General features: G+C 51.4%; 1 protein-coding gene across 4 annotated transcripts in view; it reads right to left on the bottom strand.

Annotated features, from left to right (window-relative positions):
* Nucleotides 1–13,152, bottom strand: part of SPEN (spen family transcriptional repressor) — a 63,761-nt gene extending 50,609 nt beyond the window's left edge. For all 4 annotated transcript variants that reach the window (XM_083161821.1, XM_083161823.1, XM_083161822.1 and 1 more), the window contains exons 1-2: nt 12,863–13,152; nt 2,947–3,267 (exon numbers count right to left, since the gene is read on the bottom strand). In XM_083161821.1, coding sequence (XP_083017947.1) covers nt 2,947–3,267; nt 12,863–12,945 — 404 coding nt within the window. In that variant the 5' untranslated portion in view covers nt 12,946–13,152. The remainder of the gene's footprint in view (nt 1–2,946; nt 3,268–12,862) is intronic.
* Between the last annotated feature and the right edge of the window lie 4,605 nt (nt 13,153–17,757).

Genomic DNA, 17,757 nt, shown 5'->3' with positions numbered 1-17,757 from the left:
TGCGTGTGTGTGTGGGCCAGTGCTTGGGATCTGCGTGTGTGTGTGTGGGGGGGGGGCAGTGCTAGGGATCTGCGTGTGTGTGGGGGCCAGTGCTAGGGATCTGCGTGTGTGTGTGTGGGGGCCAGTGCTAGGGATCTGCGTGTGTGTGTGTGGGGGCCAGTGCTAGGGATCTGCGTGTGTGGGGGGGCCAGTGCTAGGGATCTGCGTGTGTGGGGGGGCCAGTGCTAGGGATCTGCGCGTGTGTGGGTGCCAGTGCTAGGGATCTGCGCGTGTGTGTGGGCCAGTGCTAGGGATCTGCGCGTGTGTGTGGGCCAGTGCTAGGGATCTGCGCGTGTGTGTGGGCCAGTGCTAGGGATCTGCGCGTGTGTGTGGGCCAGTGCTAGGGATCTGCGCGTGTGTGTGTGTGTGTGTGGGGGGGGGGGGGGGCAGTGCTAGGGATCTGCGTGTGTGTGGGGGCCAGTGCTAGGGATCTGTGTGTGTGTGTGCCAGTGCTAAGGATCTGTGTGTGTGTGTGTGTGTGTGTGTGTGTGCCAGGGATCTCTGTGTGTGTGTGTGTGTGTGCCAGTGCTAGGGATCTGCGTGTGTGTGTGTGTGCCAGTGCTAGGGATCTGCGTGTGTGTGTGTGGGGGGGGGGGGGGGGGGGGGCAGTGCTAGGGATCTGCGTGTGTGTGTGTGGGGGGGGGCCAGTGCTAGGGATCTGCGTGTGTGTGTGTGGGGGGGGGGCAGTGCTAGGGATCTGCGTGTGTGTGTGGGCCAGTGCTAGGGATCTGCGCGTGTGTGTGTGTGTGTGTGTGTGTGTGTGTGTGTGTGTGTGCGCGCTTGTGGGGCCAGCAGATTTGGGGGCAAACTTGCTAAAGCACTAAAACAGGCATGTCCACACTGTGGCCCTCCAGCTGTTGTGAAACTACACATCCCAGCATGCTTTGCCACAGTTTCAGCGTTCACTAATAGCAAAAAGGCATGACGGGATGTGTACTTTCACAACAGCTGTTGGGCCACAAGTTGGACATGACTGTACTAACATGAGAAGATCCCGGTCATCATTCCTCTATTGCTTCCTAGGAACTGACCGCCAGAATCCCTTTTAAGTTTAGAAGCTATAGTTAGTCTCCCCTGGAGAGGAACCGGTCAGGACGTCGGACGCTTACAGTATATAACCCAATGCCAGCAAATATAGAACACTACCAAAGTGCGATGAGGAGGCTGTGCTGCGCTCAGGGCTGGGGGAGGTATAACAGAGGGCGCACCAGGAACTACACATCACAGTGACGGCTGATCTGGACACACCCAGATGGAATATATTATATAGGGGTGCTCGTCCAATCACAGATCAGCCACTAGCCCCGACACTTACTGGATGGATTACTACATAAAAAGACGACATCACCCACAACCTGCAGAAATTGTTGTGTACTAGTTACACATTGGTAAGGAGACGTTCAGGCTTCCTCGGAATGTAACAGGGACCGGTTGGGCTAATGAGTGGCTGCCACCTCTCCCTCGTTCTCTTCTGGTCAGGCAGTGGCTGCGGCCTGGGACCTGGTCTGCGCAGCCTCTCTTACACCTCCCAGCTCTAATGTTTGATATGGAGAAGGAGCTGAAATGAAGCCCCACATGTTCCAAACATGCACTCACACTACAACACTTTATATATTTATTACAAAGGCCGTAAGGAACAGGAAACAGACTTTCACTGTTATGTATTAGGAAAGCAGAAACACAGAAGAGAGTGGGCGCTAGTGATAGTTATGGAAGACATCAGTACAGCTGCTATAGAGAGAGAGGAAGAGGAGGAGGAAGGAAGCACTGCTCAATCTATTACTGCGGCTACGCTCTACAGGGTTAGTAGAAATACAGGAGGAGGGCTTTGGGTTAGGAGAAGGGCGGAATATACACAGGGCAGCACATACCAACCTTTTCCGAGCGAGGTAACACGACCTACAATCCCAATTAAATCTAGGGAGTGATTGAGAACATAACTTCCCCAATTTGGTCCCTTTTTAGGGTACATCCACCTTCCACCTTCTCAATGAGGCAAATAGGATAAGGGTTTCATTGGGTTTTGATGAACCAAGAAAAAAATATATATATTCTTAGGAAACCAAACCAGAAAATGATATATAAAAAAATTCAAAAAACAGGGAGCAATCCACTGAGGAACAGCATCCTGCGGGAAGAAGAACCGTTTACACCTCTCTCAATCCCCCAAAATCTGCTCCTCGGCATCATCCACTGTGGTGTGTCCTGCATTAGCGGCTGTGTCAGGAAATCCACCATCTTTTACAGTTGGAGTAGCCGGTAATGGACATGGATACTGTACAGATATCCAGGACTCCCGTCACATCCACAAACCATGCGTGATCCCACATCAAAAATCACCTCTTTTCTTGCTTTTAATAAATAGATGATATCAAGGTGCCTTTAATATGAATCCTCGTCTGTGCTTTGATCATCCGTTCGGGAACTTTCGTATTCCAGGTTACATTCCAAGTTACAGCAGCTTAGTATCGCCCCGGGTTACAGAATAATTCCCATCGCAAGCAAATTGGTGTAGAGCCAAAAACGCGCACTCTTCATTCTTCAGAAGCCATTGTGATGAACACACAATCCACAGACTACGGGAGAGCAATCCGTGGCCCAGGCCAATTCCACCAGCATGATCTGACTGTACATCTCACCCCAGGGATAGCATGTAATTCCAGGGATACATCCATACAGACGGCAATACTAGCCCACAGACAGGATAATCCTCTGCTACAGGAAGACTCCCTTACGGACCAGCCAGATCCCGGCCACAGGAGCCGCGTGTTTCCAAACCCAAGAGGAAGCACAGATTTCCCAAAATGTTACATCCATCGGGGGGAACCTAAGAGTGTTTGATTTTTTTTTTGTTTTTCTCACCATATAAAATACAAAATACCTGCCTAGAGAAACCTTAGAACTTACCCATCGAGTCTCCGCTCATAGCGTCCTTCCCGTGTATGAAGTGACTGTGGGGGACCATATGTGGGCCCGCCACTACCTCCTCTGAACCCAGAAACCTCTCTACTACGAGACGTTATGGAAACTGTCTCATCCAAAACGCGGGCCGCCGTCGGAATAGTGCCAGGTTCGTTATAATCCGTCCGAAGGTCTCGGTCCCCCATTTTGTTGACAGCATTATGCGCCTTCTGTGCACTTTTAATATCCACAAAATCCACAAACGCTGCCACGCCGCCATCAGATCCCCTCTTAGGTAAAATTTTGACACTCTCGACGCGTCCATATCTGGAAGGGGAAAAAAAGAAAAAGAAAAAAGGATTATAAAACACAATTCCGGCATTTCCAACTACACTGTACTTAATCCAGTCACAATTCAGCCTTGTATGACATTCACAGGACTTCACAGATTAGCCACATTCTAAGCATCACCCCCTTTCACAGATTGGCCACATTCTAAGCATCACCCCCTTTTTATTTCTGGAGTTTTCAGAGCTTGAAATTGCTGAAGAGAATCAAACCTCCAATACTTCTCTTTGCCTTTATTACTCAGTTATGCACTATACATAACAGCAGCTCCCGGACATTTAATACAGGTCACCTAAGGTTAGCTTATATGGTGGAGGGGGAACTCAGAACAGTGAAAATCCCAAAGCATTAAATTCAGTTTGTCCATTGGAACTTTCCGTGAGCGAGTCCCGACCCGTTTAGACAGTGACTTCTCTGGAAATGTGAATATTTTAAACCCAAAGGCTGACAGCAGCCGTACACCTGGTTAGTACAACACCTGGTGGAAAGACACCGCCACACCCAGGGTGGTTCATGCCCAAACTTGTTATTTTATTCTAAAGCAGAATATAGGTTTCCTACAGTTAGTGGGATTCCTACTAAGAATGTCGTACAGAGCACCCAATAAATACACTGCTAAACCCACAGACAAGAGGAAAGTGCTACACTATAGATGTGCAACCTACACATTATGGGGTACTGTATGCGTACTGGGGGGGGGGGGAATATATATATATATATATATATTATATATACATATACACACACACACACACACGGTTACAATAAGAACAGCACTGGGTACAGGTATAAACATGGGCAGAGTAGATTTGTGTGATCTACAGCAGATAAGATGGGATTTTCTGCCCTACAATGCCGTCTGCCTCATCGTCGCACATCTGGAACTTATTGCCGGCCATGCTTAATTCTCTCCACGAAACAAAGGAGGGAAAAAATGTGACGTTACTCGTCTAACCACAATACTAGTGGCTGCCCAGATGCATCTACCTCGCTCTGGGGCTCTACCACAACCCCCTCCAGACAGACAGCTCTTGTGTTCGGCGAGAGAGTGTGTGTTCGTGTGTGTGTGTGTGTGTGTGTGTGTGTATATATGAAGGGGGGGGGGGACGTCTCTGACTGAGAATTGCAAAACAGATCAGTGTAGAAGAATTACCACTGAAGACAGAGACGCTGGATACCAGGACAAGGCGTAGCCAAAGCCTCACACACCAGCGCTCCTTTACCATGCAGCTAAACCTGGGCAGATTCATGTCACTGAGAGCCCTATAGGTTCCATGCATGTTCCAGCACCGTGTGTCCCAGGTGGCAGTGTATGGAGCAGTCATAGATTGTGCACGGTCCCTGGAGGCCATGACAAACAAGGCAGGCGGCTGCTCTGGGTGGGCGCAGTACCGCCATATAGCAGACAATGCAGACACATGGGGAACGGCTCCTCCACGCTGCTTAAATCGGGTGCATTTACCACCCCTTGCACCCTTTAACTAAGATTGGGTAGAAAGCAGTCACTTACAATGAGACACTGGGAACATAAACTCCTAATTACAGCAAACAGGCGGTTTCTCAATGTAAACTTAGTAAGAGACGGAATGATATCAGGTAGAACAAAGTCTGCGCCATGTAACAATACAGTACGGAAACGTTGCGATGCTGCGCCAGGCCTGACGTATATATCAGGTAGAACAAAGTCTACGCCATGTAACAATACAGTACGGAAGTGTCACGATGCTGCGCCAGGCCTGACGTATATATCAGGTAGAACAAAGTCTACGCCATGTAACAATACAGTACGGAAGTGTCACGATGCTGCGCCAGGCCTGACGTATATATCAGGTAGAACAAAGTCTGCGCTGTGTAACAATACAGTACGGAAACGTTGCGATGCTGCGCCAGGCCTGACGTATATATCAGTAGCACCATCCAACCTATTATCACCCCTTCAATATTACCCTGTCCTAACATAACTAGAATAGGCACATTTAGGAAAAGATCCTACCGCAGTACAACAATCAGACTACACAACACACACTACTGTACTGCAACACAACAGCCAGAAGCAGCTGCAGTCACCTGACCCAATCCGACCGCAGTACAACAATCAGACTACACAACACACACGCACTACTGTACACAACAGCCAGAAGCAGCAACTCTGCACAGAGCCACCCGACCGGACCCAATCTGACCGCAGTACAACAATCAGACTACACAACACACACTACTGTACTGCAACACAACAGCCAGAAGCAGCTGCAGTCACCTGACCCAATCCTACCGCAGTACAACAATCAGACTACACAACACACACGCACTACTGTACACAACAGCCAGAAGCAGCAACTCTGCACAGAGCCACCCGACCGGACCCAATCTGACCGCAGTGCAACAATCAGACTACACAACACACACTACTGTACTGCAACACAACAGCCAGAAGCAGCTGCAGTCACCTGACCCAATCCGACCGCAGTACAACAATCAGACTACACAACACACACGCACTACTGTACACAACAGCCAGAAGCAGCAACTCTGCACAGAGCCAGACGATCCAATCGGAGCATGGGCCTATATAATCTCACCTAAAGCGGTGGATGCGGCAGAAGGACTACTGTAACCAGCAGCCACAGTAACTCAGCTAGCCCAAGCCATGACATGTATACTGTAGGTGATGTGGGAGATGAGCCCGTAAATCTTTTTTACAAACAATTACGCAACAGTGCAGTGCTAGATGTCTCCCCCACCATAACCAGGCAAGAACTATGCGAGAGCATGTGAGGCCAGCCGGATAATTGTGCAACCCGCAGAGAGGCCGGATCCGGACACAAGGTAAAGGGACCATTCTATACACACACACGGATGTGTTACAGGGCCGCACCAGGTCCTATTACCCCTAGGCACTGTGCCAGGGAATGATCACTCAGTGTATGCTATATAAAGGAGAATATATAAGACACAGAAGCAGACGATGCCTGGGAATAGACGCACGAGCTAATGCCGGATTCCCAAGAGCTCCTGGGTCTGATGGGTTTTCCTACTATAAAGGGTATTTAACATGTGGGAAACAACGGTAAACATAGCATTGATGCAATCAGAGAGCAATTCATATACAGAAGAGAAGGGCATTTCCACAACAAAGGCCGGGATAACTGCACATATTGGACAATAAGAGCCATTCCCATCCTACACAATGGCAAAGAGCTGTTTACACATTTTCAATGACAATTGGATTCTAACAGGGGAAGAAAGAAAAGAAAAAAGTTCCCAGCCGTTAAAACGTAAAGAGAATGAATAAAGCCCAGCTCCGGCCACAGAGCTGACAATCTAATAGGAACACACAGGCCTCTGCAGAAGATTTCTGACTAATTAGGTTTGCAGAAGTGTTTGTGTGTCTCTTGTGTGGGGGAAGGGTGGGAACCAGGAGCATCTACACCCGGATGACGTGACAAACCTGCAGGACTGTCTGCTAATCTGTGACTGGGGCCCTGTTACATCTACGGAGATGCAGGAAATGGTGGCTCAGGAGCACAGCGCACAATACAACAGAGCGAGCACACGCACTGTGTTACATGGGAAACGCTCAGGAAAATGCATCTCCTTGGTAACTTCAGCACAATATTAAAGCCCCTTTCAGATGCTGCAAGAACCCAGCGACACAAGAGGCTTTATTTCGTAAACCCTGCAGAGAACAAAATGTCACATTAATCAGGGGCTCCAAAAATAGCCTCGCCGAGGGGAGAAGAGCCCCTTCCAGCCTCCGAACCTGCACCAACGCCAGCCAGAAAGAGCAGCGAGGGGCAAGCGGCAGCTGGGTTTGTGCACACAACTTGTGCCGGATCGCAGCTGCTGGGGGCTCTGTCAGGAAGGTGCCAGGCGCCATTTTAGGGAGAACCTACGGGTGGGAGCGCGGAGGTCACTGCAAGCAGACTCACACATAGGGCTGCTGCATGGGAACAAACTCTGTAGCCACATTAACCCTGGCATGAGGAAATCACAGCGCCTCTGCCACTGTTACAGAAGGGCCTATTAATATCCTCCCCGCCATTCCCACGTATACCAGCACTGCTAGCTACTGTCAATGGGTTGTATTGAAATCCCACAGCTCCCCTCCCCCACTGCTATCACAGGAGGTGGAGGAAGGGTTATGTTTAATAATTCACCAGCCCAGGAGGAGAGTCACAAACAATAGCCCTGTCTGTCCCATCAGCCGAGTATTCCCAACAATACAGATATACAATGTGCAATAGTAGGAGCCTCTGTAATACACACAGCAACACAATATACACGGCACTACTGCACACACACCAACCTAGTAACACAATATACATACAGCAACATAGTAACACAATATACATACAGCAACAAAATATACACAGCGCTACTGCACACACAGCAACATAGTAACAATATACACACCGCTACTGCACACACAGCAACATAGTAACACAATATACACAGCGCTACTGCACACACACCAACCTAGTAACACAATATACATACAGCAACAAAATATACACAGCGCTACTGCACACACAGCAACATAGTAACAATATACACACCGCTACTGCACACACAGCAACATAGTAACACAATATACACAGCGCTACTGCACACACACCAACCTAGTATCATAATATACATACAGCAACATAGTAACACAATATACACAGCACTACTGCACACACACCAACCTAGTAACACAATATACATACAGCAACATAGTAACACAATATACATACAGCAACAAAATATACACAGCGCTACTGCACACACAGCAACATAGTAACAATATACACACCGCTACTGCACACACAGCAACATAGTAACACAATATACACAGCGCTACTGCACACACACCAACCTAGTAACACAATATACATACAGCAACAAAATATACACAGCGCTACTGCACACACAGCAACATAGTAACAATATACACACCGCTACTGCACACACAGCAACATAGTAACACAATATACACAGCGCTACTGCACACACACCAACCTAGTATCATAATATACATACAGCAACATAGTAACACAATATACACAGCACTACTGCACACACACCAACCTAGTAACACAATATACATACAGCAACATAGTAACAATATACACACACCGCTACTGCGCACACAGCAACATAGTAACACAATATACATACAGCAACATAGTAGCACAATATACATACAGCAACAAAATATACACAGCGCTACTGCACACACACCAACCTAGTAACACAATATACATACAGCAGCATAGTAACACAATATACACACCGCTACTGCACACACACCAACATAATAGCACAATATATAAACAGCAACATAGTAACACAATATACACACCGCTACTGCACAGAGCAACACAATACACACACACACAGCAACATAGACACCGCTACTGCACACACACCAACATAACACAATATACACACCGCTCCTGCACATACAGCTACATTAGTAACATATGTAACACATACTAGTGTCAGTAGAACGCAGTGCCAGATACACAATATACACCCTGCTCCTGCACATACAGCTACATAGTAACATATGTAACACATACTAGTGTCAGTAGAACGCAGTGCCAGTTACACAATATACACACCGCTACTGCACATACAGCTACATAGTAACATGTGTAACACACACTAGTGTCAGTAGAACGCAGTGCCAGATACACAATACACACACTGCTCCTGCACTGCACATACATACAGCTACATAGTAACATGTGTAACACACACTAGTGTCAGTTACACAATATACACACACCGCTCCTGCACATACAGCTACATAGTAACATATGTAACACATACTAGTGTCAGTAGAACGCAGTGCCAGTTACACAATATACACACCGCTCCTGCACATACAGCAACATAGTAACATGTGTAACACATACTAGCGTCAGTAGAATGCAGGGCCAGATACACAATATACACACCGCTCCTGCACATACAGCAACATAGTAACATGTGTAACACATACTAGCGTCAGTAGAATGCAGGGCCAGATACACAATATACACACCGCTCCTGCACATACAGCTACATTGTAACATGTGTAACACATACTAGTGTCAGTAGAACGCATTGCCAGTTACACAATATACACACCGCTCCTGCACTGCACATACATACAGCTACATAGTAACATGTGTAGCACACACTAGTGTCAGTTACACAATATACACACACCGCTCCTGCACATACAGCAACATAGTAACATGTGTAACACATACTAGCGTCAGTAGAATGCAGTGCCAGATGCACAATATACACACTGCTCCTGCACATACAGCTACATAGTAACATATATAACACATACTAGTGTCAGTAGAACGCAGTGCCAGTTACACAATATACACACTGCTCCTGCACTGCACATACATACAGCTACATAGTAACATGTGTAACACACACTAGTGTCAGTTACACAATATACACACACCGCTCCTGCACATACAGCAACATAGTAACATGTGTAACACATATTAGCGTCAGTAGAACGCAGTGCCACATACACAATATACACACTGCTCCTGCACATACAGCTACATAGTAACATGTGTAACACACACTAGTGTCAGTTACACAATATACACACTGCTCCTGCACATACAGCTACATAGTAACATGTGTAACACACACTAGTGTCAGTAGAACGCAGTGCCAGATACACAATACACACACTGTTCCTGCACTGCACATACATACAGCTACATAGTAACATGTGTAACACACACTAGTGTCAGTTACACAATATACACACACCACTCCTGCACATACAGCTACATAGTAAAACATACTAGTGTCAGTAATACACTGACAAATCTCCAAGCACAGCTACACAATATACACACACCGATGCCTGGCCTACAGCCATATCACCAGCTACACAATATACACACCGATGCCTGGCCTACAGCCATATCACCAGCTACACAATATACACACACCGATGCCTGGCCTACAGCCATATCACCAGCTACACAATATACACACCGATGCCTGGCCTACAGCCATATCACCAGTTACACAATATACACACACCGATGCCTGGCCTACAGCCATATCACCAGCTACACAATATACACACCGATGCCTGGCCTACAGCCATATCACCAGTTACACAATATACACACCGATGCCTGGCCTACAGCCATATCACCAGCTACAATATGAATATATATGTGAGGGAGCAACATGGGGCTGGGATAGACTGGGGGTCCCGGGCCGTGTACAGTCAGGGGGGAAAGGACTGGGGGTCCCGGGCCCTGTGCAGTCAGGGGGGAAAGGACTGGGGGTCCCGGGCCCTGTGCAGTCAGGGGGGAAAGGACTGGGGGTCCCGGGCCCTGTGCAGTCAGGGGGGAAAGGACTGGGGGTCCCGGGCCCTGTGCAGTCAGGGGGGAAAGGACTGGGGGTCCCGGGCCGTGTACAGTCAGGGGGGAAAGGACTGGGGGTCCCGGGCCCTGTGCAGTCAGGGGGACAGGACTGGGGGTCCCGGGCCCTGTGCAGTCAGGGGGGAAAGGACTGGGGGTCCCGGGCCCTGTGCAGTCAGGGGGACAGGACTGGGGGTCCCGGGCCCTGTGCAGTCAGGGGGGAAAGGACTGGGGGTCCCGGGCCGTGTACAGTCAGGGGGGGAAAGGACTGGGGGTCCCGGGCCGTGTACAGTCAGGGGGGAAAGGACTGGGGGTCCCGGGCCGTGTACAGTCAGGGGGATAGGACTGGGGGTCCCGGGCCGTGTACAGTCAGGGGGATAGGACTGGGGGTCACGGGACGTGTACACAGTCAGGGGGATAGGACTGGGGGTCACGGGACGTGTACACAGTCAGGGGGATAGGACTGGGGGTCACGGGACGTGTACACAGTCAGGGGGATAGGACTGGGGGTCACGGGACGTGTACACAGTCAGGGGGATAGGACTGGGGGTCCCGGGCCCTGTACAGTCAGGGGGGAAAGGACTGGGGGTCCCGGGCCCTGTGCAGTCAGGGGGGAAAGGACTGGGGGTCACGGGACGTGTACAGTCAGGGGGATAGGACTGGGGGTCCCGGGCAGAGTACCGGCTACAGCGGAGAGGACCTTGGGTCTTGGAGCAGTCAGGGGAAAGGACTGGTGGAGTAAAATCAAAACAGCAAAAAAAATTGTGACAGTATTTAGCAGAATAGGGGGTCCGGGTATACGGGGAGGGGGTTAATAAAGGGGTTCCAGACACAGTTTACAGTGTATGGGGGGGGGCAAACATGTGGGCAGGAGGGGTAATAAGGGAGTCCCAGGCACAGTATAGGCTGTATGAGGGGGGAGGTCCCGGGCAAAGTATAAGGTGTATGGGGGAGGTCCCGGGCACAGGATAAGGTGTATGGGGGAGGTCCCGGGCACAGGATAAGGTGTATGGGGGGGGGGGTCCCGGGCACAGGATAAGGTGTATGGGGGGGGGGGGGTCCCGGGCACAGGATAAGGTGTATGGGGGGGGGGTCCCGGGCACAGGATAAGGTGTATGGGGGGGGGGGTCCCGGGCACAGGATAAGGTGTATGGGGGGGGGGTCCCGGGCACAGGATAAGGTGTATTGGGGGGGGTCCCGGGCACAGGATAAGGTGTATGGGGGGGGGTCCCGGGCACAGGATAAGGTGTATGGGGGGGGGGTCCCGGGCACAGGATAAGGTGTATGGGGGGGGGTCCCGGGCACAGGATAAGGTGTATGGGGGGGGGTCCCGGGCACAGGATAAGGTGTATGGGGGGGGGTCCCGGGCACAGGATAAGGTGTATGGGGGGGGGTCCCGGGCACAGGATAAGGTGTATGGGGGGGGGTCCCGGGCACAGGATAAGGTGTATGGGGGGGGGTCCCGGGCACAGGATAAGGTGTATGGGGGGTCCCGGGCACAGGATAAGGTGTATGGGGGGTCCCGGGCACAGGATAAGGTGTATGGGGGGTCCCGGGCACAGGATAAGGTGTATGGGGGGTCCCGGGCCCAGGATAAGGTGTATGGGGGGTCCCGGGCCCAGGATAAGGTGTATGGGGGGTCCCGGGCCCAGGATAACAGGATAAGGTGTATGGGGGGGGGGGGGTCCCATGCACAGTATAAGGTGTATGGGGGGGGGGGGGTCCCGAGCACAGTATAAGGTGTACGGTGGGGGTCCCGGGCACAGTATAAGGTGTATGGGGGGGGTCCCGGGCACAGTATAAGGTGTACGGTGGGGGTCCCGGGCACAGTATAAGGTGTATGGGGGGGGGGGGGCAGGCACAGTATAAGGTGTATGGGGGGGGTCGGTCCCAGGCACAGTATAAGGTGTATGGGGGGTCCCGGGCACAGTGTAAGGAATATGGGGGGGGGGGGGGTCCCGGGCACAGTGTAAGGAATATGGGGGGTCCCGGGCACAGTGTAAGGAATATGGGGGGTCCCGGGCACAGTGTAAGGAATATGGGGGGTCCCGGGCACAGTGTAAGGAGTATGGGGGATAAGGTGAGTCTGGAGGAGGGAAGGGGAGGAGGGGCTCCCTTTAGAGGTGCGGGGAGAGATGGGGGGGGTCCCGGGCACATCCAGGCCCCGGCCTGGGCAGCGATCCGCCACTCACCGCTTGAAATGTTCGATGATCTTGTCATCCCGCACGTTCTCGGGCAGGTTCCCCACCCACAGGTGCCTGGTTTCCCGGACCATGCTGGCTCGGTGTCCCGGCTCATGCAGACGGAGGGCGGGGGAGGGGGCGGCGGGCCGCTGGTCCCGTCATTGGGCGGGATGATTCCGGTCACAAGCACGCAGCGGCTGTAGGGCTCCGTCTCTCGGTCTCCGCCGTGTCCCGGTCACACACTCACATCCAGCCTTCGGCGCCGACACCGGCTCTGCGCATGCGCGGCGGCCACTGAGGTGAATGGGGAGCTGAGGGGGTGGAGGAGGGCGTGGCCGGAACGCGCCTGCGCAAAGAGCTCTCCTCGCAGCCCGCGCAGCTGCCAGCGGCCGGCTCCCTGCACTGCGCATGCGCACTGACATTTCCCTGAGGGAGGGACAGTGTGAGCTGGGAAACTGCAGAGGAGGGGGCTGGGGGGATAGGGAGCAAGGCAGGCAGGCAGCACGTCCATTACACAGGCAGGGACTGTACCCTGCTTACTATATCACCCTGTGTACCCTGCTCCGTGTATACCAATATCACCCTGTGTACCCTGCTCACTGTATACCAATATCACCCTGTGTACCCTGCTCCGTGTATACCAATATCACCCTGTGTTTCCTGCTCAGTGTATACCAATATCACCCTGTGTACCCTGCTCACTGTATACCAATATCACCCTATGTACCCTGCTCAGTGTATACCAATGTCACCCTGTGTACCCTGCTCACTGTATACCAATATCACCCTGTGTACCCTGCTCACTGTATACCAATATCACCCTGTGTCCCTGCTCACTGTATACCAATATCACCCTGTGTACCCTGCTCACTGTATACCAATATCACCCTGTGTACCCTGCTCACTGTATACCAATATCACCCTGTGTACCCTGCACCGTGTATACCAATATCACCCTGTGTACCCTGCTCCGTGTATACCAATATCACCCTGTGTACCGTGCTCACTGTATACCAATGTCACCCTGTGTACCCTGCTCACTGTATACCAATATCACCCTGTGTACCCTGCTCAGTGTTTACCAATATCACCCTGTGTACCCTGCTCACTGTATACCAATATCCCTCTGTGTACCCTGCTCAGTGTATACCAATATCACCCTGTGTACCCTGCTCCTGTGTATACCAATATCACCCTGTGTACCCTGCTCACTGTATATCAATGTCACCCTGTGTCCCTGCTCACTGTATACCAATATCACCCTGTGTACCGTGCTCAGTGTATACCAATATCACCCTGTGTACCCTAATGGTGTGCGGCATTATGTGTGAGGGGCGTTACGATGTGTGACATTATGTGTGAGGGGCGATATGTGTGCGGCATTATGTGCGAGGGGCGTTACGATGTGTGGCATTATGTGTGAGGGGCGAGACGTGTGCGGCATTATGTGTGAGGGGCGTTACGATGTGTGGCATTATGTGTGAGGGGCGAGACGTGTGCGGCATTATGTGTGAGGGGCGTTACGGTGTGTGGCATTATGTGTGAGGGGCGATATGTGTGCGGCATTATGTGCGAAGGGCGTTACGATGTGTGGCATTATGTGTGAGGGGCGAGACGTGTGCGGCATTATGTGCGAGGGGAGATATGTGTGCTACATTATGTGCGAGGGGTGTTCCGGTGTGTGGCATTATGTGTGAGGGGCGATATGTGTGCGGCATTATGTGCGAGGGGCGTTATGATGTGTGGCATTATGTGCGAGGGGAGATACGTGTGCAACATTATGTGCGAGGGGCGTTACGGTGTGTGGCATTATGTGTGAGGGGCGATATGTGTGCGGCATTATGTGCGAGGGTCGTTATGATGTGTGGCATTATGTGTGCGGGACATTATAGTGTGTGGCATTATGTGTAAGGGGTACACAGATGCCTTCATGATGGTACTGTATGATGAATAAATACTCCCTGTATTTCTCGGTATTGACGCCATTAATCATTTGCAGATATATAGTACCACACAAATGTCTGTCTGAGGGGCCAGAGAAGATGTGTGAGATAACTGCAGGGCCAGAGAAGATGTGTGAAATAACTGCAGGGGCCAGAGAAGATGTGGGAGATAACTGCAGGGGCCAGAGAAGATGTGGGAGATAACTGCAGGGGCCAGAGAAAATGTGGGAGATAACTGCAGGGGCCAGAGAAGATGTGGGAGATAACTGCAGGGGCCAGAGAAGATGTGGGAGATAACTGCAGGGCAAGAGAAGTTGTGGGAGATAGCTGCAGGAGCCAGAGAAGATGTGGGAGATAACTGCAGGACCAGAGAAGATGTGGGAGATAACTGCAGGGCCAAAGAAGATGTGTGAGATAACTGCAGGGCCAGAGAAGATGTGTGAGATAACTGCAGGGGCCAGAGAAGATGTGGGAGATAGCTGCAGGGGCCAGAGAAGATGTGGGAGATAGCTGCAGGAGCCAGAGAAGATGTGGGAGATAGCTGCAGGAGCCAGAGAAGATGTGGTAGATAACTGCAGGGGCCAGAGAAGATGTGGTAGATAACTGCAGGGGCCAGAGAAGATGTGGGAGATAACTGCAGGGGCCAGAGAAGATGTGGGAGATAACTGCAGGGGCCAGAGAAGATGTGGTAGATAACTGCAGGGGCCAGAGAAGATGTGGGAGATAACTGCAGGGGCCAGAGAGGATGTGGGAGATAACTGCAGGGCCAGAGAAGATGTGATAGATAACTGCAGGAGCCAGAGAAGATGTGGGAAATATCTGCAGGAGCCAGAGAAGATGTGGGAGATAACTGCAGGGCCAGAGAAGATGTGGGAGATAACTGCAGGGGCCAGAGAAGATGTGGGAGATAACTGCAGGGGCCAGAGAAGATGTGGGAGATAACTGCAGGGGCCAGAGAAAATGTGGGAGATAACTGCAGGGGCCAGAGAATATGTGGGAGATAACTGCAGGGCCAGAGAAGATGTGATAGATAACTGCAGGAGCCAGAGAAGATGTGGGAGATATCTGCAGGAGCCAGAGAAGATGTGGGAGATAACTGCAGGGCCAGAGAAGATGTGGGAGATAACTGCAGGGCCAGAGAAGATGTGGTAGATAACTGCAGGAGCCACAGAAGATGTGGTAGATAACTGCAGGGGCCAGAGAAGATGTGGGAGATAGATGCAGGGCCAGAGAAGATGTGGGAGATAGCTGCAGGGCCAGAGAAGATGTGGGAGATAGCTGCAGGAGCCAGAGAAGATGTGGGAGATAACTGCAGGGCCAGAGAAGATGTGGGAGATAACTGCAGGGCCAGAAAAGATATGGGAGATAACTGCAGGGCCAGAGAAGATGTGTGAGATAACTGCAGGGCCAGAGAAGATGTGGGAGATAACTGCAGGGCCAGAGAAGATGTGGGAGATAACTGCAGGGGCCAGAGAAGATGTGGGAGATAACTGCAGGGGACAGAGAAGATGTGGGAGATAACTGCAGGGGCCAGAGAAGATGTGGGAGATAACTGCAGGGGCCAGAGAAGATGTGGGAGATAACTGCAGGGGCCAGAGAAGATGTGGGAGATAACTGCAGGGGCCAGAGAAGATGTGGAAGATAACTGCAGGGGCCAGAGAAGATGTGGAAGATAGCTGCAGGGGCCAGAGAAGATGTGGGACATAGCTGCAGGGGCCAGAGAAGATGTGGGAGATAGCTGCAGGGCCAGAGAAGAAGACGTGGGAGATAACTGCAGGGCCAGAGAAGATGTGGGAGATAGCTGCAGGGGCCAGAGAAGATGTGGGAGATAACTGCAGGGGCTAGAGAAGATGTGGGAGATAACTGCAGGGGCCAGAGAAGATGTGGGAGATAACTGCAGGGGCCAGAGAAGATGTGGCAGATAACTGCAGGGGCCAGAGAAGATGTGGCAGATAAATACAGGGGCCAGATAAGATGTGGGAGATAAATAACTGCAGGGGCCAGAGAAGATGTGGGAGATAGCTGCAGGGGCCAGAGAAGATGTGGTAGATAGCTGCAGGGGCCAGAGAAGATGTGGGAGATAACTGCAGGGGCAGAGAAGATGTGGGAGATAGCTGCAGGAGCCAGAGAAGATGTGGGAGATAATTGCAGGGGCCAGAGAAGATGTGGGAGATAGCTGCAGGGGCCAGAGAATATGTGGGAGATAACTGCAGGGGCCAGAGAAGATGTGGGAGATAACTGCAGGGGCCAGAGAAGATGTGGGAGATAACTGCAGGGCCAGAGAAGATGTGGGAGATAACTGCAGGGGCCAGAGAAGATGTGGGAGATAACTGCAGGGGCCAGAGAAGATGTGGGAGATAACTGCAGGGGCCAGAGAAGATGTGGGAGATAACTGCAGGGGCCAGAGAAGATGTGGCAGATAACTGCAGGGGCCAGAGAAGATGTGGAAGATAGCTGCAGGGGCCAGAGAAGATGTGGGACATAGCTGCAGGGGCCAGAGAAGATGTGGGAGATAGCTGCAGGGCCAGAGAAGAAGACGTGGGAGATAACTGCAGGAGCCAGAGAAGATGTGGGAGATAATTGCAGGGGCCAGAGAAGATGTGGGAGATAACTGCAGGGGCCAGAGAAGATGTGGTAGATAACTGCAGGGGCCAGAGAAGATGTGGGAGATAGCTGCAGGGCCAGAGAAGAAGACGTGGGAGATAACTGCAGGAGCCAGAGAAGATGTGGGAGATAATTGCAGGGGCCAGAGAAGATGTGGGAGATAACTGCAGGGGCCAGAGAAGATGTGGTAGATAGCTGCAGGAGCCAGAGAAGATGTGGGAGATAACTGCAGGGGCCAGAGAAGGGCCCTTATTCTGATTGATGCGGACTTTACCGCGTTCTTACGGATCGCGTCTTTACGGCGTCTGCGCATGCGTGGAGAACGCTACGCGCATGTGCCACGCCTTGACTCGGTAC

The sequence above is a fragment of the Crinia signifera genome, chromosome 19 (assembly GCF_055691185.1).
Source record: "Crinia signifera chromosome 19, ASM5569118v1, whole genome shotgun sequence".
Classification (NCBI taxonomy): Eukaryota; Metazoa; Chordata; class Amphibia; order Anura; family Myobatrachidae; genus Crinia; species Crinia signifera.
This window is presented reverse-complemented; position numbering and strand designations above follow the sequence as displayed.